Source organism: Schistocerca gregaria, chromosome 4 (genome assembly GCF_023897955.1).
Source record: "Schistocerca gregaria isolate iqSchGreg1 chromosome 4, iqSchGreg1.2, whole genome shotgun sequence".
Taxonomy (NCBI): domain Eukaryota; kingdom Metazoa; phylum Arthropoda; class Insecta; order Orthoptera; family Acrididae; genus Schistocerca; species Schistocerca gregaria.
The window spans coordinates 593339315-593364949 of NC_064923.1; the positions used below are offsets into that span (position 1 = coordinate 593339315).

Consider the following 25635-nt stretch of genomic DNA (forward strand, 5'->3'; position numbering starts at 1 on the left):
GCCATGTAGACCGGATGGAGGATCACAGATGGCCTCGGAAGCTCCTGGATTTCACATTTACAGGAAAGAGACCCCCAGGGAGACGCAAGAAGCGTTGGAGGGATGGCCTACATGAAGATTTAAAGCAAGTGTCAATAGATGTGGACGGATAGCAGATAGCAGCAATGGACAGAATACAGTGGAGGAGATAAATTGCAGAAGCGTGCAATCCACAGGGCCTGATCACGTAATAGTAGTAGCAGTAGTAGTAGTATATTCGAAGTACGGAGAATATAAGAAGCAGACAAGTACAGCCAATGACATTGCTTGCTAAAAGTTATCTACTTGTATTAAATACAGGCCTTAATCTAAGGAAGAAATTTCTGAGAATACGCCTAGAGCACGGCATTCGATAGCCGTGACTAACAGCGTACGGGGAAACTGGAAAAAGAGACTCATATGAGGTGTGGAGCCACAAAACGATGATGAAAATTAAGTGACGTGTTAAGATAAGAAACGTTGAGGATTCCATAGAATCGGCGAAGAAAGAAATATGTGGAAAACACTAACCAGAATAAAGGAGACACATGTTAAGGCATCAGAAAAAAATTCGGTGGAGCCGTGGAGGTTACAAAACTGTAGTGGAAGGCAGAGCCTGGAATGTATTCAATCAATAATCGAGGGCGCTAGGTGTAAGTGCTAAACTGAGATGAAGACGTTCGCCGAGGAGATGATGTCTTCGCGTGATGTATCAAACAAGACAGGACACAGACGGTAATTAGAATGGAGAAAGCCCGTGTCAAAGTTCTATTACTTCTATCGTATATGTCATATAGTGATTGTGAGAATAAGATAAGAGAGATTATGGTGCGCGCAGACAAACATAGATAGTCATTTTTCGTCGTTCAGCACAGGAATGGAATTGATCAGAATGTTGTTAATACTGGTACGAATTACCCTCCTCCATCAGTGTCTCGCGAAACATATTTGAGGATGTAAATGTTGGTGACCAGGAGATAGATAAGGCCAAGAACTCGGCCGACTGGATTTATAATAGCATTTAAAGGACATAGCATATTCGTGACATACTGTGAATGTTATATACAGGGTGATTTAGGTCCATATCTATGGGTCTTGTGCAACCAAAAACGCCAATTAAAATTGCTACACCAAGAAGAAATGCAGATGATAAATGGACATTCATTAGACAAAAATATTATACTAGAACTGACATGTGATTACATTTTCAGGCAATTTGGATGCACACATTCTGAGAAATCAGTACCAAGAACAACCACCTCTAGCCGTAATAACGGCCTTGATACGCCTGGGCATTGAGTCAAACAGAGCTTGGATGGCGTGCACAGTTACAGCTACCCATGCAGCTTCAACACGATACTACACTTCATCAAGAGTAGTGACTGGCGTATTGTGACAAACCAGTTGCTCGGCCACCACTGACAGACGTTTTCAATTGGTGAGAGATTTGGAGAATGTGCTGGCCAGGGCAGCAGTTGAACATTTTCTGTATCCAGACAGGCCCGTACAGGACCTGCAACATGCGGTCGTGCATTATCCTGCTGAAATGTAGGGTTTCGCAGGGATCGAACGAAGGGTAGAGCCACGGGTCGTAACACATCTGAAACGTAACGTCCACTGTTCGCCGTCGGTGCGAACAAGAGGTGACCGAGACGTGTAACCAATGGCACCCCATACCATCACGCCGGGTGATAGCCAGTATGGTGATGACGAATACACGCTTCCAATGTGCGTTCACCGCGAAGTCGCCAAACACGGATGCGACCATCATGATGCTGTAAACAGAACCTGGATTCATCCGAAAAAATGACGTTTTGCCATTCGTGCACCCAGGTTCGTCGTTGAGTTCAAAAAATGGTTCAAATGGCTCTGAGCACTATGGGACTCAACTGCTGTGGTCATTAGTCCCCTAGAACTTAGAACTACTTAAACCTAACTAACCTAAGGACATCACACACATCCATGCCCGAGGCAGGATTCGAACCTGCGACCGTAGCAGTCGCTTTTTGTCCCGCCCCCCCCCCCCCCCCCCCGTCGTTGAGTACACAGACGCAGACGATCCTCTCTGTGATGCAGCGTCAAGGGTAACCGCAGCCATGGTCTCCGAGCTGATAGTCCATGCTGCTGCAAACGTCGTCGAACTGTCCGTGCAGATAGTTGTTGTCTTGCTAACGTCCCCATCTGTTGACTCAGGAACTGAGACGTGGCTGCACGATCCGTTACAGTCATGCTGATAAGATGCCTGTCATCTCGACTGCTAGTGATTCGACGCCGTTGGGATCCAGCACGCGCGTTCCGTATTACCCTCCTGAACCCACCGATTCCATATTCTGCTTGCAGTCATTGGATCTCGACCAACGCGAGCAGCAACGTCGCTATACTATAAACCGCAATCGCGATAGGCTACAGTCCGACCTTTATCAAAGTCCGAAACGTGATGGTACGCATTTCTCTTCCTTACACGAGGCATCACAAAAACGTTTCACCAAGTAACGCCGGCCAACTGCTGTTTGTGTATGAGACATCGGTTGAAAACTTTCCTCATGTTAGCACGTTGTAGGTGTCGCCACCGCCGCCAACCTTGTGTGAATGCTCTGAAAAGCTAATCATTTGCATATCACAGCATCTTCTTCCTGTCGGTTAAATTTAACGTCTGTAGCAGGTCATCTTGGTGGTGTAGCAATTTTAATGTGCAGTAGTGTATTAGTTCTACAGAAAGAATGAACAGGACATTTTTATAGGACATATGATATAGTTAAATTTTCTCCAGTTATGCTTCCTCGATGGAGGCCATGGTGTTCGAGTTGTTGAAAAAAAAAACGATTTGAAGGTCACTTTTGTATGTTTTTCTTGAATAATTCGAAAACTACTGTTCTAGAGAAAATATTTACAGTCCAAAATATTACTACATTAAGATTCCTACAAAAAGGCCCTGATCATTTTTTCTGTTGGACTAATAATTTGCCTATAGTGAGCGAGACAATGTGAAAATCTCACGAGTGGTTTCTGACGGCGTTTTGAATTGCATGCAACACATAGTCATGTGTAGCTGAATCACTCTATACTTGTATACTGCTGTCTGTTCTGTTGGGCATATCTGACAAAATAGACATCGCACACTACTATGATTCAGTGGCCGTTAATCTCAAAATTCTGGGACATTGTTCAGAGGGCGGCCGCATTAGGGCAGTGAAATTAATGAATGAAGCGACACGAAAAACTGAGCAGGGATGCTCCGCTACTCCATAACGGTTGCTTTACCTGCCTTGGCGATTCAGAAACGCTTGTCGGCCGACTCAAATATCCAACTCGTCATACGCCAAAGTAGCGTCCCCATCCATGTATCTCTCGCTCGCTGCGCGACCCGTAAGCTCACGGGAGGAAACGAAATCTATGTGCATCCACACGGAAGGAATCATATTTGGCTATCAGACCTATAGAAATGTATTTCTACATGCAAAGTGTCAGGAAGTCTTTTCAGAAAGCATTCGTAGGGAGTGTAGCCATGTATGAAAGTGAAACATGTGCGATAACAGTGTAGAAAAGAAGAGAATACATGCTTTCGAAATGTGATGCTACAGAAGAATGCTGAAGGTCAGATGGGTAGATAATGTAACTAATGAGGAAGTTCTGAATAGAAATGTGGAGAACAGGAATTTGTGGCACAATCTGACTAGAAGACGGGGTTAATAAAGCACATTCCGAGGCATCAAGGGGTCACCAATTTAGTATTGGATGGAAGCGTGGAGGGTGAAAATCGTAGAGGGAGAGCAAGAGATGAATACACTAAGCAGATTCAGAAGGCGGTAGGTTGCAGTAGTTATTCGGAGATGAAGAGGCTTGCACAGGATAGAGTAGCATGGAGAGCTGAATGACACCAGTCTCAGGACTGAAGACCACAACAACAACAACATGCAAAAAGTTTTTAATCACTTGTCGAACAAAAATGATTCCTTCATTGCGGAAGCACACAGGTTTCGTTTCCTCTCGAGAGAATACAGGTAGCGTTGCGAGCGAGAAACACATGGACAAGGATACGACACTGAATTTCCGAGGGCGTTTTCCAAGACGGTAACGCTTGCCCATATACCTCTGTTGTAAGATGATATACTCTAGAGAGAGTCGACATGTTGCCTTTGTGATTTCAATCACCAGATCTATCTCCAGTCGCGCAAATATGTGACATCATCGGACGACAACTCCAGCATCATCCACAAACAGTAATAACCGTCCATGTATTGACCGATCAAGTGCAACACGCATGTAACTGCATCCCACTAGCACATATTCGGCACAGCAGAATGCATGTACATTTGCATGCCTACAATCAACATTTTGGTTGCTACACCGTTTATTAAAGTGAAGTGTTCACATTTGTAATGGTTTATCTAGCACTTACATTAGTCTGAGATCTTGCATTGTTAATCACGTAAATATGCTACCTTCATAAATGTATTCCCGAAATTTCATTACTCTACATTAATTGTTCTCTGCTGTTGCAATTTTCTTCCATCAGCGTAGTTGCTTATCTAGTGTCATATATGACTCGCCTAGAGAGTTTCATAAGAAACAGGGCGAATCTAACACAGGACTTCAGTCTGAGTTGCTAGTGACGTGAATTACGTTGAATTTTATGTAGAGGCCTTCTAATTCCGTGCTATTTTCTGAGCATCGGTGCAATGTCCCCCTTTCTTTACATCGTCTTACACCTTCACAGCTTCATTGCCGTTTTTTCTCTCTCAACCCTCCTCTTCTCGTCTCTTCTCCTGCCACTCTTTCACTCTAGTCTTTTGGGCGCTTCGACGGATATTCTCGAGCCCTCGCTGCACGCTCCAGAGCACTTATTAAAGTCCAGTCTTTGATGTCACACTTTGACGTCGCATCTTCGTCTGAGTCAGCAGACAGAGTCTTTGATGTTACTTTGTCGTAGTTTCTCCTTTCAGGGGAAGCCGTGCTCGAAGTATCTCGTTTATTTCTTCGTAAAGTGCGACAGCGAAAGTTGAGTTACCGCGTATTATGCTAGACGGCAGTCCTCTGTCACCGGCCCGTTTCGGTTAGATGTAAGTCAGGCATTCATTTATTTATTTTACTATCACATCACTACACAGGCGGACCTGTACTATACATAACCAGCACAGTCAGGTTCATATTTGCACAAATCACTTTTCTAGCTGCCACTGTCAACACTGTCGGATGTTCAACACTGTCGAATGCCGTTACTTTATCAAACATTCTGCAGACATTCGCGATTTAATTCAATGCACTGGTACACAGAACAATGGTTAGGAACTGTTCGCCGCCACATTTCCTCCTCTTGCCAAGCAAACACTGACGACGGAATACATTATACCTCAAGGATCTGAACCGGCTACCACGAATTGGTGTACCGCACTAGTGTGCTTAAAGTATCTTAGCTACGAAGACATGCAGATGTGTTGAGAAGCCATGTTGGTCCACCGCCAATCAGTATTCAACAATGCACATCTCTTTCTCGAGATGATTCAGTTGCGTCGTGTGTACTCAGTGCCCCACCATATACACAAACATTCATGGGTTTCTTATCCAACAAGAACAAGACTGTTGGCAGATGATGCTAGAAGACAGTATCTACTTGCAGAATGACCTGCAGAGAATTGATGAATGGTGCAGGCTCTTGCAGTTGACCCTGGACGTAAATATTGCGCATACATAAGAAAAGAAAGCCAATGTTGTACAACTACACCGTTGATGAGGAACTACTGGACACATTATCTACCGTAAAATAACTAGGAGCAACTATCCAGAGCGACCTTAGTTGGAATGACCACATAAAACAAACAGCAGGAAGAGAGTTGTCAGACTGAGATTCTCAGGAAGGATCTTAAGGAAATGCAACTCATCCACGAAGGAAGTTTCTTATACGGTTTCTTCTGACCGATTCTTCAATACTGTTCATCAGTGTGGGATCCTTATCAGGTAGGACTGATATAAATAGAGAATATTCAAAGAAGAGTGGCGCGTTTCGTCACGGGATAATTTAGTAGGCTCGACAGCGTTGCGCAACATTTCAACAGATTCCATGGGCAGACGTTTCAAGAAACGCTTTGAACACCGAGGAGAGATTTACTATTGAAATTCCGAGAGAGTACTTTCCGGGAAGAGTCGGACAACGTATTATTTGCTGCCACACACATCTTGCTTGACGGCCAAGACGAGAAAATTCGAACAATACAGAAGGTTACTGACAATCATTCTTCCATACTCCATTTGCGAATGGAAACTGCGTAGGGGGATCAGTTAGGGGTACCAGAAGTACCGTCTGCCACACGCCATTACGTGGCTTGCGTAGTGTAATGTAGATGTATAACGAAACACTGGAATAATGTGCCAAACATTCAAGAAAGGAGATAAAATAGCCTAGCGGCCTAGCTGTCCTAGGCGCTACAGTGTGGAACCGCGCGACCGCTTCGGTCGCAGGTTCGAATCCTGCTTGGGACATGGATGTGTGTGTTGTCCTTAGGTTAGGTAGGTTTAAGTAGTTCTAAGTGCTAGGGGACTGATGACCTCAGAAGTTAAGTCCCATAGTGCTCAGAGCCATATTTTTTAGCTTAGTGAATTGTCTCAAGTTGCTTATGAAGTAATGAAAATTATGTTTTCATAACCTTGTCATCCACTGATACTTTGCTACAGAATAGAACTGACCAAGTAAACCTCTTTCGTAACTCTGAAGCTGTGAACACTCTGACGGCTTGCAGGATCTTGTCAGCCGTTAGTCAAAGTTAATCTCACTCATGATGTACAAGATATTTGTGGTAAGAAAATCCACTCGCTCGCTCTGTGCAGGGATAAGAACGACAAAAAATGGTATGTTACTTGCTGTACTTTTACATATGCCAAATAGAACTGAGGTGAAGAAAGAAAATCCTGTGGTAAGTTTCATTCATAGCTGTTCACCATTAAAGATTCATTAGGTTACGGGATTCCCCTAAAATTGGAACATAATTGGCAATTTCTTTTCATCTGAGTTGCTAAACTTTTTTTCTTCAGAGAAGTGTAATCAGTGACGAGTTCTGAGTAACGCATACGTTTATGTAATTGCCACGATAAATTTCGCTTTTTTTCTTTTTCAAAAAATTGTATACATTGCACAAACCTGGAACAGCTGTTACTACAGGATATAGTAATATCCTGACCACTCGTCTGTTATAGGGCGCCTAGGAATCTGTCTTCTCGGATCGGTAGGCAACAATTCAAGAAAACCATATTAATGGAGTTTATTGCAGTAATAAAATAAACGTAAATGTCTTGTGACTAGGGCCTCTCGTCGGGTAGACCACTCGCCGGGTGCAAGTCTTTCGATTTGACTCCACTTCATCGACTTGAGCGTCGATGGGGATGAAATGATGATGATTAGGACAACACAACACCCAGTCACTGAGCGGAGAAAATCTCCAACCCAGCCGGGAATCGAACCCGGGCGCCCTTAGGATTGATTTTCTGTTGCGTTGACCACTTTTCTTTTCTTTTATTTCTTTTTTTTTTTACACTCAGCTACCTGGAGCGGACATTATAGTAAGTTAAATTGACAATACTTAAATTTTCGTATTCAAAAGAGGTGTCGAAAGCAAATGGTGACATGCAAATAATCAATGTCCTTTGGTGTATAAGATTCCAATGCAAGCAGTACAGTTCAGTTCATAGGTCACTGCTATAGTGTTTGAATGATGGCTTGTCTTCTACTGCCATCGGCTAGGCGAAACGGCGCTTACATTCTTTTGGTCCAGACGCCGCTCCTGTGTTGGTGTCGCCCTAGTCACCGTACTATTGGCTGACGTCGCCTCGCAGCCCTCTCCGCTCTTACCTTCTTGATCTTCGTGTCGGCTTTTGTCGCTACGCCGGAACTGATATTAAAACAGTTTCTTATTAAACAAGCAATGTGCGATCAGAGAGGAGAATACCTCTAGAACACCTCATTGTGTTGGTTTACTGTAACACAAGAGAAGAAAATTCACGTTTATTTTCATGCTAACAATTTTGCTTTTCACTAGATAGCAATGACTTTTAAAAAATCACACTATTGCATTGAATAAAAAAATTAAGTAAAAACTGTAGCTCAAACTATATCGTCGTAGGTAACGAAGTTCCATGTGGTAACTATGTGGCAAAAAAAAATTCTTATCGTAGTGTGCTATCATTTACCAAAATCTCGTTTCGATATCTGGAACGATTTAGGAGATTTGAGGTTTGTTATGAATATTTCATTCTTGTGCGCATCCGGTCGGAAGTGAACTCCCCAGATGTTCCATTTTCTCCAGACAGGAGATAGATAGAGACCTCCTCAAGTCTAAAGAAAAATTAAATACCATAACTAAATTTCATTTGCAGCAACATATGGCGTAATACGCATCAAACGCAAAATAATAGTGACCTATATTCTCCATTGCGAACTTTTTCGAATTTCTCGCAGCATCGTACTTAAATTCGAGTATCACAGTGAGTATGACCATTAGTTAGATAATGGGCACTTTACCATGAAGCTGACCTATAAAAATATATGAAACCTAAAAGTAGTTTTATATGAATATTTTCCGTAAAATCATGTGGGAAAGATACAGAGCTAACGGGGCGTGCATGACTTTCACCCGTGATGGCTGCGTCTTTAGCATTCGTTGTGTGTGCCAGTGTGCGCCTTTAGCTGCGCTGGACAGTGCGGCGAGACGGCAGGCGAACTACCGGCTTTCTTTCTGTTCTTACACTTAGATAAAAAAAAGCACTTCGTCTTCAGGCCACGAGTGGCCTACCGGGACCATCCGACCGCCGTGTCATCCTGTGGAGAATGCGGAGAGGAGGGGCGTGGAGTCAGCTCACCGCTCTCCCGGTCGCTATGATGGTATTCTTGACCGAAGCCGCTACTATTTGGTCGAGTAGCTCCTCAGTTGCCATCACGAGGCTGGGTGCACCCCGAAAAATGACAACAGCGCATGGCGGCCTGGATGGTCACCCATCCAAGTACCGACCACGCCCGACAGCGCTTAACTTCAGTGATCTCATGGGAACCGGTGTATACACTGCGGCAAGGCCGTTGCCATTACAGTTAGATACCTAGTCAAAAACGGGCTCTAATTATATTTTTGGTTTTTGGTCAAAAAATGGTTCAAATGGCTCTGAGCACTATGGCACTTAACATCTTAGGTCATCAGTCCCCAAGAACGTAGAACTACTTAAACCTAACTAACCTAAGGACACCACACAACACCCAGCCATCACGAGGCAGAGAAAATCCCTGACTCCGCTGGGAATCGAACCCGGGAACCCGGGCGTGGTTTTTGGTCACATAGCCGCGTTTACACCTGGGGTACTCCGTTGTACGTAATCAGTGCTTGCAGTTATAAACAATTACTCCAAATGAAATTATTTATCTACGAGTGTAATAACTTCCTTTCAATTGTTTCTTTCAGCTAACGACGAATCATGAGTGAGGCAATGTTACAGTGCCGTTTTGATGAGAATGCCACGCTTTCTAAAATGTCATGAGCGAAGGTCACGCGATTACAGCTGTTACTATCTGATGAATCACCGATACAGATATCAGAAGGTGATGATCTTATCTGAGTGATTCGCGGTATGATAGAACTTGCCTCTCCTTCTAGAACTATGTATCGTCGGCACTGCGGCAGACTCTTGTCCTGTAAAGAGTTAGAGTTAATTTTCCACGCACTGTAACGGGTGTTTTAGATACTGAAATGTCGTGTGACGAGGGCCTCCCGTCGGGTAGACCGTTCGCCTGGTGCAAGTCTTTCGATTTGACGCCACTTCGGCGACTTGCGCGTCGATGGGGATGAAATGATGATGATTAGGACAACACAACACCCAGTCAATGAGCGGAGAAAGTCTCCGACCCAGCCGGGAATCGAGCCCGGGCCCTTTGGATTGACAGTCTGTTGCGCTGACCACTCAGCTACCGGGGGTGAACTTTTAGATACTGTTGTCATTGCAGTACGTCGTACGATATCATATTTTTAGGTAACTCATCAAGCAAAGAAAAAAATTTGCGGGTCGGGAAACGGTGAACTGTGCAACGTCTTTCAAAAGCTTATTCAAGTAAGTGTATACACAAATTACTGATACTCAGTATATTTATTCCTTGATGAAATTTGTCTTCAGTAATATATCTCTCTTTCAAAGCACGTTCTCAGTTTATGGAATCAACGATAAGAAAAATATACGTAGAGAAAAACTAACCCATCTTGAGGCATAGAAGCGGTCACGTAAATCATAGCTTTACAGCAATCGTAAAACATTCGGTTACTTATAAAATATTGTTTATGAGGAGCCCAAACAAGCCTAAATGATTTGCCGGTGGCCAACTACAACAGTGATTAAATTCTTAGGAGAACCAGTTGATGTACTTATTATTAACTGTATCACATAGCGGGAACACCGGCGAGCTGAGAAACTGGACTCGTATTCGAGTGGACTGTTGCTCAAATTCCTGTTCGTCTTAAAGTTATCTCTGATTTCGCTAAATTGGCAAAGGGAAATAGCGGGGCCGTTTCTTTGAAGGGGCATGGCTTATTTCCTTCCTACGCTTTCCCAGTTAGTGGTAGGGCTCCGCCTCTAACGTCCTCGTCGGCAACGAAAAGATAAACCCTAACATTCATTCCTTTTTGGATAACACGAATGCTATGGAATACCTGACTTCTTGACAGTTTCGGTGCAGTAATGTTACCTGTATAAGCAAGTCGGGAGCATACTTTTATTTGACGCTAATCCAGTGGTCTCGGTATTATTTTATGGAGTTTAGTACGTATTAAATTAAATTATTATGCTAAGCATTTTATTAGAGTGTGCATGAGAAAATATATAAAATTTTTGACACTTTCTCATCCTTGAGAACTACCTCAGAATCTGTGTAGGAAATATTAGCATAACTGTTCCTTGGTAAACGCTAGAAAATATTTTATCCTGGCTTTCAACATCTTCGAGGATTTTCTCTCTATGGTTCTACAGAACTAACACTGTAACCAATCTAACATTAACTGAGAGAGCAGCAAAAACCCAAGTTCACTCTGAAACAACGCAATTAAAATACAGGGAGTTTCGAATCGATTCAACCGATTTCACAAGACTACAAGGTATATCTTGTACAAGAATGAAGGCATGCGCTGGAAGAAAATTTTTACTTACACTTCGGAACTAACAGTTTACCGTTGTATTTTACCGATACAGGTCTCCCTGATGCACCTAGATCACTCGTTCATTACACAACTCCCGGAACATGCAGAGAAATTCATTTTTCAACAAGACGGAACACCGCAGAACTGGTACCTGCATGTACTGCGAGAGGAATTGTTAACAGTGATCTTCCAAAGCGATGGAATCATCGTATGGACCGTATGGAAAGCGTGCCGTGCAATTGGTCTCCAAGAACGCATGGCCTCAAAGTATGTCCACAGTTTTTGTTGGAGATTGCTTCCCTTTCAACAACAACAACTACTACTAAAACGGGTGAACTCCGACGCAATAGAGCAACAGCAGTGAACGCAGTGTTGCGCAGTAGAATAGTAAATAAGTACAAGAGTAAAATTTTGTTGATAATCAACGGAGATGGCTAAGTGGGGTGCTGTCTGCATGCTACGATACGGTTACGTAAATTAATATCGGGGAACCCGAAGTACAAATAAACTATGAGCACATTTCATCATCCTATGCGAGAGGGAAGCCAAGAACAACTGTTTCACCACTTCAGGAACACCTCGGAATAGACAGAACAGGCTACTGTAACAAGACTAAATGTAGTAACTTCACTTAGAATGCTATATGAAAACCTTTCAGGATGTAAACTTCTCATGAGGAACGTTTTGAAATGCTACAGTTAAACACTAGAGCAGCCTAAACAGCTGATAGGCTCAGAAAACGAGAACACATTCGGTCACCAGTAGCTGATTGAGTGGGGGGAGGGGGGGGGGGGGGGGGAGAAATCGCGTCATCGGCAGCTGTAAAACCACTGCCCTCCTCAACCTGACTCTCAGAGTTTGGCCATTACATCTGCATTACGGATACCGATGGAAGACCAGACCTATTAAACTGCAGCGTGCTCTGGTGAATTCACCAAGTGTCTACAAGCTGCCGCCATTTTGGACTCCGCTGCTGCAAATCCACAGCCGTATGGCCGGAAGGAGACTTCTGATGAGCAAGTCGCATACCTGTCAGGCACAGCTGTGACTAACTAAGAATGAGGGCCGGACCGATCTCCCGTGGATGAAGAACCAACGTGCCCGTCTGCAAGCTGTTCAGCTTAGGTTCAAATGGCTCTGAGCGCTGTGGGACTTAACATCTGAGGTCATCGGTCCCCTAGAACTTAGAACTACTTAAACCTAACTAACCTAAGGGCATCACACACATCCATGGCCGAGGCAGGATTCGAACCTGCGAACGTAGTGGTTGCCTGGTTCCAGACTGAAGCGCCTAGAACCACTCGGCCACAATCAGCTAAGGTGATTGGCGGCTGTGTCGCCGCTGCCGGAACCGTACAATTACCGCTTTATACACTGATAAGCCAAAGAAACTGGTACACCTGCCAAAAACCGTTTACGGCCCCCGCGAGCAAGCAGAAGTGTCGCAACACCACCTGGCATGGACTCGACTAATGTCTGTTAGAGCTGGAGGGAACTGACACCATGAGAACTTCAGAGCTGTCCATAAATCCGTAAGAGTACGAGGGGATAGAGATCTCTTCTGAAGAACACGTTGCAAGGCACCCCAGATATACTCAATAGTGTTTATGTCTGGTGAGCTTGGTGGGCAGCGGAAGTGTTTAAACTCAGAAGACTGTTACTGGAGCAACTCTGTAGCAGTTCTGGACGTGAGGGGTGTCGCATTGTCCTGCTGGAATGGCCCAAGTTCGTCGGAATGCAGACTGGACATGAATGGGTCCAGGTGATTGAACAGGATGCTTACGTACGTGTCACTTGTCGGAGTTGTATCTAGACGTATCAGGGGTCGCATATCACTCCAACTGCACAGGCCCCACACCATTACAGAGCCTTCACCAACGTGAACAGTCCCCTGCTGACATGCGAAGTCCATGGATTCATGAGATTGTTTCCGTACCCGTACACGTCCATCTGCTCGATACAATTTGAAACGAGACTTGTCCGACCAGACAACATGTTTCCCGTCATCAACAGCCCAATGTAGGTGCTGACGGGCCTTTATGTCGTGAATTCGTCAAGGGTACACGCGTGGGCCTTCGGCTCCGAAAGCCCATATCGATGATGTTTCGTTGAATGGTTGGTACCCTGACACTTGTTGATGGCCCATCATTGAAATCTGCAGCAATTTACGGAAGGGTCGCACGTCCATCGTGTTGGACGATTCTCTTCAGTCATCGTTGGCCCCGTTCTTGCAGGATCTTTTACCGGCCGTAGCTATGTTGGAGATTTGATGTTTTACCTGATTCCTGACATTCACGGTACACTCGTGAAATAGTCGTACTGGGAAATTCCCACTTCTTCGCTATCTCGGAGATGCTGTGTTTCGTCGCTCGTGTGCCGACTATAACACCACATTCAAACTCACGTAAGTCTTGATAACCTGCCATTGTAGCAACAGTAACCGATCTAACAACTTCGCCAGACTGGCTGTCTTGTACAGCCGTTGGCGACTGCAACGCCGTATTCTGCCTGTTTACATATCTCTGTAATTGATTACGCATGACTGTACCAGTTTCTTTACCGCTTGGGTGAAATATGCTACTCGGGTTGTTATTGACGTTGCTGCTGTGTCTTGGGCCTGCACGCCACAAAGATAGGCGACAACATGGGCAGGCACATATTTCTCTAAGTGCAACTTCACCCGTCGAGAGCGCTAAGGCTCTGACAGGCGTCCAGAGCCACACCAGGCTGCAGGGACACACGGCTATCCTTCCTCCTGCGACGGGGCAGCAGTACTGACCACAGGCAACGTCAGGACACGTTCTCAGCAAGTTCCTCTCCGGTCACTGACGTGCCACCCGGCGCTTTCATGCAGCGCAGACTCGGCACGGTCGTTGCTAGGCAACGCGGGGAAGAAGTGATTGCAAACACTCGCCAATAAATGGCTGGTAATTGAATGATGTTTCATTATCTCCAGATGCTCTACAGGATCATTCACCCTTGTTCTCCACTCGACCTCCTGATAAGAAAGCGACACCGGCTCGGGTCGTAACACCAGTAGCTCTAAAACAGGCTATCAGAGCTTGAGACCGACGTTCGTGTCTATGTTTGTTGTGCGCCCGGTGGAGGGGACATTGATGGCTCTGAGCACTATGGGACTTAACATCGATGGTCATCAGTCCCCTAGAACTACTTAAACGTAACTAACCTAAGGACATCACACAACACCCAGCCATCCCGAGGCAAAGAAAATCCCTGACCCCGCCGGGAATCGAACCCGGGAACCCGGGCGTGGGAAGCGAGAACGCTACCGCACGACCGAGGGGACATTAAATAAATGTGAAAAGTCATTGAAAACTTTGCCTCTAACCGAAATTGTGAAAAGTGTAGCATGACTGTGTGTGCGTGCATACAGAAGATATTCCCTTGTGAAATCAGTTGGATCTTTTGAAAACAATAACAGAGAACTGTTTTGTATTATTACTTATTCCAACGAGTCCAAATGAACTATCTCTGACAGTAAACTCTTGTAAATGGTAGTAACTCCGAGAATATGGACCGGATGTTATGTCAAACCACACAAATGATAATTTTCACATATTCACGTTTAGAATGTATGGACGAACAAATAGTATAGAAAATATGAGGCATTGTTATCAGACGAGAAAACGGGGAGAGTGAAAGATTAACACTTAGTTCTTGGCCACGAAACGTCTTCGGATAGCTCAGTGCGTACAATAAATTCAGGAGTCCACTAATACCTACATCAGAAGCTGAATTCATTCCCAACCCTTTCAGTGACCCTAGATAAAAGAATTACTTTTCGTGTTATGATGTTCTTGTCCCAGTCTCCGGAATTTGAGCACTACTCCTCATGTACAGATATATCTGTATGGGGTTGTTGTGCGTTTGTGGAATTTTGTATGGCGACAAATCCTCAAGCTCTTTGACACAGCCTTATAGGTTCATGTGCTGCACATCACTTTTGTTGAAGGTGTCGTATCTCGGGTGACAGAAAAGAAAGCCATACAGCAGTAGCCACACACCGCGAGGGATTAGCCGAGCGGTCTCGGGCGCTGGAGTCATGGATTGTGCGGCTGGTTTCGGAGCAGGTTCGAGTCCTCCCTCGGGCATGGGTGTGTGTGGTTGTCCTTAGGATAATTCAGGTTAAGTAGTTTGTAAGCTTAGGGACTGATGACCTTAGCAGTTAAGTCCCACAAGATTTCACACATATCTAAACATTTGAAGTGCCCAAGGACAGTTCGCAAATCCCCATAACGTGGAAAATTAATCGAAAAGTCTACATTTCAAATATAGTTGCGCTAACTAGGGCAATCTTTTATACAGAAGCCAATGACGTCTCTTTAACCACATATTCACAATTATTTTGCAAATGGCTCATTAGCGGACCCAAATGTACTGGAACGACGTTGCTCCTACTATCGTGTATTTTGACTAGTATCCATCCTGTTAATTATGATACATGTTCAACTTGGAGTTTGTGTTCACAGAAGATTAAAGTAACTCGATGGTCAGTACTAACTCTTCGGCGGTCGGCAGTAATGCGTTTGTCTGTCATGCAGAATTTGAGGCTATACTGAACCGGCGCAGAACCCCGTTGAGTGGGAGATGCCACATTAACACTGTTCAGTGGTCCACATTTACTTATGAAGGAGAGCCGACATCAGGACGAACACTAACTCACCAAATCTGTTGTACTTTTAGTTACATTTCACTAGCAGCACTGTATAGTACGGAATGGTAAGCTACAGGTTATCATACGTTTTCAATGCCCCATCTATAAATCAAATGCCCGTCCTCGACAAATACTGCCGTTTCACAATGATCGTTAACAGTTATGAAAAGATAAGCAGTTCACTAAGAAGCTGAGATGGTACACTGTTACTCGTAAAAATAAAAGACGTATATTAATAAAATAATTTCTCCAAAATTGACTGAGAACCGTTAAAATATTAGAAAAATATGTGAAGTGAAAAGTAATTGTTTATTTTTTTCCCTTCGAAACTAACATTGTCTAATAGGAGCGGATTTTGTAATATTTCTGGCTTAGTCAGCTATCATATTAGGCTGCAAGAAGCTGTTCCCAGAGCAGTGGAGATGTAAGAGGTATATACACTCCTGGAAATTGAAATAAGAACACCGTGAATTCATTGTCCCAGGAAGGGGAAACTTTATTGACACATTCCTGGGGTCAGATACATCACATGATCACACTGACAGAACCACAGGCACATAGACACAGGCAACAGAGCATGCACAATGTCGCCACTAGTACAGTGTATATCAACCTTTCGCAGCAATGCAGGCTGCTATTCTCCCATGAAGACGATCGTAGAGATGCTGGATGTAGTCCTGTGGAACGGCTTGCCATGCCATTTCCACCTGGCGCCTCAGTTGGTCCAGCGTTCGTACTGGACGTGCAGACCGCGTGAGACGACGCTTTATCCAGTCCCAAACATGCTCAATGGGGGACAGATCCGGAGATCTTGCTGGCCAGGGTAGTTGACTTACACCTTCTAGAGCACGTTGGGTGGCACGGGATACATGCGGACGTGCATTGTCCTGTTGGAACGGCAAGTTCCCTTGCTGGTCTAGGAATGGTAGAACGATGGGTTCGATGACGGTTTGGATGTACCGTGCACTATTCAGTGTCCCCTCGACGATCACCAGAGGTGTACGGCCAGTGTAGGAGATCGCTCCCCACACCATGATGCCGGGTGTTGGCCCTGTGTGCCTCGGTCGTATGCAGTCCTGATTGTGGCGCTCACCTGCACGGCGCCAAACACGCATACGACCATCATTGGCACCAAGGCAGAAGCGACTCTCATCGCTGAAGACGACACGTCTCCATTCGTCCCTCCATTCACGCCTGTCGCGACACCACTGGAGGCAGGCTGCACGATGTTGGGTCGTGAGCGGAAGACGGCCTAACGGTGTGCGGGACCGTAGCCCAGCTTCATGGAGACGGCTGCGAATGGTCCTCGCCGATACCCCAGGAGCAACAGTGTCCCTAATTTGCTGGGAAGTGGCGGTGCGGTCCCCTACGGCACTGCTTAGGATCCTACGGTCTTGGCGTGCATCCGTGCGTCGCTGCGGTCCGGTTCCAGGTCGACGGGCACGTGCACCTTCCGCCGACCACTGGCGACAACATCGATGTACTGTGGAGACCTCACGCCCCATGTGTTGAGCAATTCGGCTGTACGTCCACCCGGCCTCCCGCATGCCCACTATACGCCCTCGCTCAAAGTCCGTCAGCTGCGCATACGGTTCACGTCCACGCTGTCGCGGCATGCTACCAGTGTTAAAGACTGCGATGGAGCTCCGTATGCCACGGCAAACTGGCTGACACTGACGGCGGCGGTGCACAAATGCTGCGCAGCTAGCGCCATTCGACGGCCAATACCGCGGTTCCTGGTGTGTCCGCTGTGCCGTGCGTGTGATCATTGCTTGTACAGCCCTCTCGCAGTGTCCGGAGCAAGTATGGTGGGTCTGACACACCGGTGTCAATGTGTTCTTTTTTCCATTTCCAGGAGTGTAGATGACGAAATGTGGTGTGAGGTACCTTTGACAGATGTTAGATTCGGAACCATTCCCGTGAGAAAGACCGCCTGCATAATGCAACTCCTCTGTGATTGGCTGCTGTGTTCGGAGCAAGGGCGCCAAAACGTTATAGTTATTATTATTAGTTAACCTACTCATTGGAATGACTTCTTTTTTAATATAATTATCTCTCAACAGCTGACTATCAATCAGTCATTTTGGAATTATTAAAAACAATTTAAATAAAAAACAAAAGACTGAAGAAATTACAGACGAAGCACTTCGGAAGCGTTCGGGTCACGCCTTTTCTGGTATGGCGCGCGAAGTATTTCGGTCTCTTCGTCACTCTGGATTAGGCAGTCGAGAAGAACAGACATGTTGTCTGTCGTAGGATGTGTTTTCAATTTTTATTTAAGTTCCTGTTCGTCACTCTGGATTAGGCAGTCGAGATGTACAGTCATGTTGTCTGTGGCAGGATGTCTTTGCCAGTATTCGGTATTAAAAGATTCACTCCGGTAGTCATGAGGTACAGACACATGCCACAAATAGTGTAAAGGTACATTTTCTGAAACATTGCGTTTGATCATGTGCTCTACTGTGTATTAAGATCATATAGTCTTCTCGTGTGGCTATTTTAAAATACGCGAGTGGTATCCCAAAGAAGTGATACATTATTTCAGAACAGAACCTCTTTAAAAGTCAGTTCAAGTGTCAAGATACAGAACCTACGACCTGCGTGCTGTTTTCTACGCTGAAGACAGCAGGTTAGTGAACTATAACAGAACCTTCGTATTCCACACAGTGCAATGGAAACAACTAGGCCCCTAGCTTGTACTGCATCCACAGAACAAATGTGGTGAGTGACACGCCATCTGCAGTAATGCAGAGGAGGTGAGGAGGATGGTCGTTATTAACACCAACAATCAGTTCATCCTTCCTTTCTTGACGTAATTTGACAAAGTATACGTTTCTAGCATTTTTAGACTTAGAGAAAGCTTTTGACAATGTTGACTCGAATACTCTCTTTGAAATTCTGAAGGCGGCAGGGGTAAAATACAGGGAGCGAAAGGCTATTTACAATTTGTACAGAAACCAGATGGCAGTCATAAGAGTCGAGGGACATGAAAGGGAAGCAGTGGTTGGGAAAGGAGTGAGACTGGGTTGTAGCCTCTCCCCGATGTATATTGAGCAAGCAGTAAAGGAAACAAAAGAAAAATTTGGAGTAGGTATTAAAATTCATGGAGAAGAAGTAAAAACTTTCAGGTTCGCCGATGACATTGTAATTCTGTCAGAGACAGCAAAGGACTTGGAAGAGCAGTTGAACGGAATGGACAGTGCCTTGAAAGGAGGATATAAGACGAACATCAACAAAAGCAAAACGAGGATAATGGAATGTAGTCTAATTAAATCGGGTGATGCTGAGGGAATTAGATTAGGAAATGAGACACTTAAAGTAGTAAAGGAGTTTTGCTATTTAGGAAGTAAAATAACTGATAATGGTCGAAGTAGAGAGGATATAAAATGTAGACTGGCAATGGCAAGGAAAGCGTTTCTGAAGAAGAGAAATTTGTTAACATTGAATATAGATTTATGTATCAGGAAGTCGTTTCTGAAAGTATTTGTTTGGAGCGTAGCCATGTACGGAAGTGAAACATGGACGATAAATAGTTTGGACAAGAAGAGAATAGAAGCTTTCGAAATGTGGTGCTACAGAAGAATGCTGAAGATAAGGTGGATAGATCACGTAACTAATGAGGAGGTATTGAATAGGATTGGGGAGAAGAGAAGTTTGTGGCACAACTTGACTAGAAGAAGGGATCGGTTTTTTAGGACATGTTTTGAGGCATCAAGGGATCACAAATTTAGCATTGGAGGGCAGCGTGGAGGGGAAAAATCGTAGAGGGAGACCAAGAGATGATTACAGTAAGCATATTCAGAAGGATGTAGGTTGCAGTAGGTACTGGGAGATGAAGAAGCTTGCACAAGATAGAGTAGCATGGAGAGCTGCATCAAACCAGTCTCAGGACTGAAGACGACAACAAAAACAACAACAACAAGTTACACATTATTATGGCTGTCGAAGTAACTTTTATTGAACAATACACAACATTACAAAGTGACAGATTTTTCTACATGGTCACCAAGTCTACGCACACAGCAGTCGGAAAGTTTCACCAATCGTTCAGTTCCTCGATGATTGAAATCTGCTCCTCGGTTATGAAACAGTTCTAGAACCGATGTCTAAACGTTCTCATCGTTGGTAAACAATCTTTCCCGCCCCACTCCCCTCCACCCAACCACCAACCAAAAGTCCTTTCACCTTGCCGAACATGTGGTAATCGCAAGGTAAATAAAATGTCGTGTGACTAGGGCCTGCCGTACGGAGTAGTACGGTTCTAGACGCTACAGTCTGGAGCAGAGCGACCGCTACGGTCACAAGTTCGAATCCTGCCTAGGGCATGGATGTGTGTGATGTCCTTAGGTTAGTTAGGTTTAATTAGTTCTAAGTTCTAGGCGAGTGATGACCTCAGACGTTAAGTCGCACAGTGCTCAGAGCCATTTGACTAGGGGCTCCCGTCGGGTAGACCGTTCGCCGGGTGCAAGTCTTTAGATTTGACGCTACTTCGGTGACTTGCGCTTCGATGGGGATGAAATGATGATTAGGATAACACAACATCCAGTCCCTGAGCGGAAAAAAAATCTCCGACCCAGCCGGGAACCGAACCAGGGCCCTTAGTACTGACATTCTCTCGCCCTGCCCACGTTTCTTTTTTCATTTTGTTCGTTTTTGATCGTTGTGTTTGGTCATTGCGTACGTCACATGACATCTGATCAAGTTCGTATGTTGATCCTTCTACTTAGTTTCTTTAATACGGAGGCCAACCAGCTCTCCGACCGAACACGCTGAGCTACCGTGCCGGAGACAACTCAGCTAACGGGCCGGACAACCGCTAGGTGCAAGATCTGGACCTACCGCTTTGCATCACTCACTCGTAGACGTGTGGGGATGTCCGGGTTGATACACCAAGAAATCGAGCAACTTGATTCATAGTGTGGTCATGGCACGATAGCGTCTTCCACTGTGACACATCTCTATATTAACAAAGGTTACTGCGCTAACTTAGTACGACCAACTGGCGGATACAGCCTTGACTTACGTGAGCGGTGAAGGATCACAGGTTTATACCGTCTACAGCTTCCCAAAGCGAAAGGGGGGGGGGGGGGGAGTAATATTTTGCCCGTTGAGACTAGTTGCAGAGCGAGCCTCGCTGGCGTACCATGGCAACGGCGTTGTCGGCGGCGGAGCGGTAGTACTCGCGGTACCAGGCGCTGTTGTCGGCGACGAAGAAGGTCTCCGTGAGGGCGCCGGCGACGCGTTGCCGGAAGCGCTGGGGCCGGTGGCGCTTCATGGCGAGCGCGAGCCCGTGCAGGCGCGCCAGCTGGCGCAGAGCGGCGCCGCAGTGCGCGGCGTCCAGGCCGCGGCGGCGGTCCGCCATGCGGAAGCCGCGCTCCGCTAGGTCCTCCAGCACCAGCAGGTCGCCCCGAGCCAGCAGGCAGCGCGCCACGCCGCGCCACGCGCCGCCGCCGCCCGCCTCGCGCTGCAACAACACCACCAGCACCGTCTGATGCCGCCCCACTCAACAGCAGTTCTGACGCCAAACACGCTAGCAACGTGCGCCCTTAAAGTCGTATCTACTGGCCACAGCATACACTACTGGCCATTAAAATTGCTACACCAAGAAGAAATGCAGATGATAAACGGGTATTCATTGTACAAATATATTATACTAGAACTGACGTGTGATTACATTTTCACACAATTTGGCTGCATAGACCCTGAGAAATCAGTACCCAGAACAACCACCTCAGTTCGTAATCACGGCCTTGATACAACTGGGCATTGAGTCAAACAACTTGGATGGCGTGTACAGGTACAGCTGCCCATGCAGCTTCAACACGATATCACAGATCATAACGAGTAGTGATTGGCGTATTGTGACGAGCCTGTTGCTTGGCCACCATTGACCAGACGTTTTCAATTGGTGATATAACTGAAGAATGTGCTGGCCAGGCTAGCAGTCGAAAGGCCTGTACAGGACCTGCTACATGCGGTCAAGCATTATCCTGCTGAAATGTAGTGTTTCCCAGGGATCGAATGAAGGGTAGAGCCACGGGTCGTAATACATCTGAAATGTCACATTCACTGTTCAAAGTGCCGTCAATGGGAACAAGAGGTGACCGAGACGTGTAACCAATGGCACCCATACCATCACGCCGGGTGACACGCCAATATGGCGATGACGAATACAAGCTTCCAATGTGCGTTTACCGCGATGTCGCCAAAAACGGATGCGACCATCATGATGCTGTAAACAAAACCTCGATTCATCCGAAAAAATGACGTTTAGCCATTCGTGCACCCAGGTTCGTCGTTGTGTACACCATCGCAGGCGCTCCTGTCTGTGATGCAGCGTCAAGGGTAACCGCAAGGCGTGGTCTCCTAGCTGATAGTCCATGCTGCACCAAACGTCGTCGGACTGTTCGTGCAGATGGTTGTTGTCCCTCAAACGTCCCCATCTGTTGACTCATGGATCGAGAGGTGGCTGCACGATCCGTTACAGCCATGAGGATAAGATGCCTGTCATCTCGACTGCTACTGATACGAGACCTTTGGGATCCAGAACGGCGTTCCGTATTACCCTCCTGAACCCACCGATTCCATATTCTGCTAACAGTCATTGGATCCCGACCAAAGTGAGCAGCAATGTCGCGATACGACAAACCGTAATCGCGATAGGGTACATCCGACCTTTATCAAAGTCAGAAACGTGATGGTACGCATTTCTGCTCCTTACACGAGGCATCACAACAACGTTTCACCAGGCAACGTCGGTCAAGTTCTGTTTGTGTATGAGAAATCGGTTGCAAACTTTCCTCATGTTAGCACGTTGTAGGTGTCGCCACCGCCGCCAACCTTGTGTGAATGCTCTGAAAAAAATGGCTCTGAGCACTATGGGACTCAACTGCTGTGGTTATTAGTCAATGCTCTGAAAAGCTAACCATTTTCATATCTCAGCATCTTCGTCCTGTCGGTTAAATTTCGTGTCCGTAGCACGTCATCTTCGTGGTGTAGCAATTTTAATGGCCAGTAGTGCACATGGTCCGTAATGCTTATAAAATTATTCATCACATACAGTGCATGTTTATGAGGCATATTGTGTCTCTCCTTTACCTCCGTTAAAGATGTAGGCCGAAACAATCAATTAAAATTTATATCAGCTCTGGGATTCTAATGCAGGTTCATGTTCACTAAGACAAATGCGCTAGCACTTACGCCCAATTCACACTGCGACTACCACCGCTGCGTGCGCTACATTAGTGTGAGGAGGGAGACGTATTGTCTGTGCCAGCTGCCGTTGCAATGTGACGTAATGACTAGTGCATCTGCCTTAGCAAGCAGGAACCTGGTTCGAATCCCTGCTGAAAAAAAAAGTTGATTCATTGCTCTAGCCTATAGCATTGTCGTAGATAAAGGTGAAACTCAGTATGACTTAGGGACATCAAGTGCCATGTGATAAGTACTGGGCGATGCAGATAAATGTAGCCTGTGTAAGTACAAAGGAAATGCAGTAAAATTACAGAAATGAAGAATTGAAATGGACGTACCATTTATTTAGAATGAAAAATACAGTGAAAAGAATTTATAGAAGAATTTGAAACTGACCCCCTGCAACATCAGAACGCAGCTGTGCACGCATAAACATACTCAGGTACATCCGGCATTAAGTTCGGATATCGATGGCGACAACCTCACGGCTGATATTGCCTTTAGATTTTTGTATTGCGTGTGCATTTGCTTCTTAGACATTGCTCTTTATGTTACACCTCATGAAAAAAATCACATGTTTTTAGTTGCGACGAACGTGGTGCCCATAAATGTTTGCTGACTGTTCGTTCCTCAGTGAAGACATCATGGACTCAAAATAGTTCAAATGGCTCTGAGCACTATGGGACTTAACATATGAGGTCATCAGTCCCCTAGAACTACTTAAACCTAACTAACCTAAGGACATCACACACATCCATGCCCGAGGCAGGATTCGAACCTGCGACCGGAGCGGTCACGCGGTTCCAGACTGCATCGCCTGGAGCCGCTCGTCCACTTCGGCCGGCGGAAAAGCTTTGTTTCGCACGTTTGTGAGGTTGAGGCCACCGTTCCGGAACTGTAGGGTTAACGTGTCATATTTGATCTTAAATAACACCCCAGTACTAGTATAATAACCAAAGGCAGCAATGAGGCGGTCTGCAATACCCTTCAGTACTGGTAGGATCTGCGCAAAATCGGAAGTCTTGACGCTACGTGGACGTTGGTTTATGCCACACATTGGATCATGTCAAAGGCTCTAAGTGAGTTGTTGCGTATCGTCAGACGAACATTCTGCAGAACCAAACATCGATTTTTTCATCATAGAATGGTCACTGACTCACCATGTTAGGATTCTCCGTTGCCCAGCACCTCGTGTTTTGTGAATTCACGTAACCAGAAAGATGAAACCATGCTTCAGCACTCATGATGTAATGGAAAGGGCCTAAAAAACCATCGTTGATGTTATTGAAAGCCACGTGCATTAATCTACACGTTTCTGCCTGTCATCCTCCCGTCACTGCTGCACACCCGTCACAGGATATGGCTTCAAATTAAGACTTTTTTTCAGTATTCGCTTGCAACTCCTCCTACTTACATGCACCTGTTGGGCCAGTTTACGATTAGACTTCTTTTGGCTCCGAATAATTCTTATGTGAATGTCTCCAATAACTTCTGGTGTGCGAACTGAAGGAATTCTTTGTCGCTTCACATTTTGCAGGGAGCTATAAATGGGGACTCTGTATTGCTCTCTTTCCTGGTAGTCATCTGTGCGGATACTCTACCTCAAAAATTGCGCCAGTTTCCTTAATCAATTCTGTTTTCATATATCCTTCCACAATTTCAATACTTTCTTCTATCGAGAAAGTCATTTTGCAGACTGCAAAGAGAAATGTCTTCCTTCAATTATGAAATAAACTGAAATGCTGACAGAAGAATGCTAACAATTGGTTAGTATATAAAACTGTCTATTTCATTAGCTGTTTAACTATATTTCGGAAATCGTAATATTTCATTCGCATTCAAAGGGGAGGCGAACTACTTTCGACTTTGCCATTCTTATATTACCTGCGCCTTATGTACAGGTAGGATTAACACAATTTAGCCCACTGCCAGGGCGCTAAGCCGTCCGCGATGGCCGTGCGGTTCTAGGCGCTCCAGTCCGGAGCCGCGCTGCTGCTACGGTCGCAGGTTCGAATCCTGCCTCGGGCATGGATGTGTGTGATGTCCTTAGGTTAGTTACGTTTAAGTAGTTCTAAGTTCTAGGGGACTGATGACCACAGCAGTTGAGTCCCCTAGTGCTCAGTGCCATTTTGAACCAGAGCGCTATCCCAATACTGGTTAGCGTCGGTGATACTGATTCATATTTGGAAGAAGTAACGGCCTTTCATATACCTTACAAGGGAAACTCCCGATCGCACCCCCTTCTGATTTAGTGGCAAGATGGCCCAGTGGATAGCCTGTCAAAACCTGAACAGAGATGACATATGAAAACAGGAAGAAGATGTAATGAAGTGTGAAACAAAAAGCAAAACAGAAACAGAAAACGGTCCGAGATAAAGAAGTGCATCAGCAGCGGCGTTGTGGGAGCGTGGTCACAGTGTTGGACTGCCACGTGGGCGAGATGTGTGCAAAACTTCTTCGTGCCATTTATTTTTTTTTCCCACAACATTTTGGACTGTCCGTCCGGTTACCGAAACGTTTGTTCTTTTTCTGTAGTCTTGGCAGTTGTCATACTATATATTGGTTACAGAATATAAATCATCTGGTAAGAAT

At 45.4% G+C, this 25635-nt stretch overlaps 1 protein-coding gene and 1 pseudogene across 1 annotated transcript in view; both read right to left on the minus strand.

Moving 5' to 3' along the window:
- Window positions 1-25635, minus strand: part of LOC126366001 (uncharacterized) — a 351266-nt gene that overhangs the window by 134315 nt on the left and 191316 nt on the right. The window contains exon 3 of the mRNA XM_050008830.1: window positions 20993-21313. Coding sequence (XP_049864787.1) covers window positions 20993-21313 — 321 coding nt within the window. The remainder of the gene's footprint in view (window positions 1-20992; window positions 21314-25635) is intronic.
- Window positions 8967-9084, minus strand: LOC126268266 (5S ribosomal RNA; annotated as a pseudogene).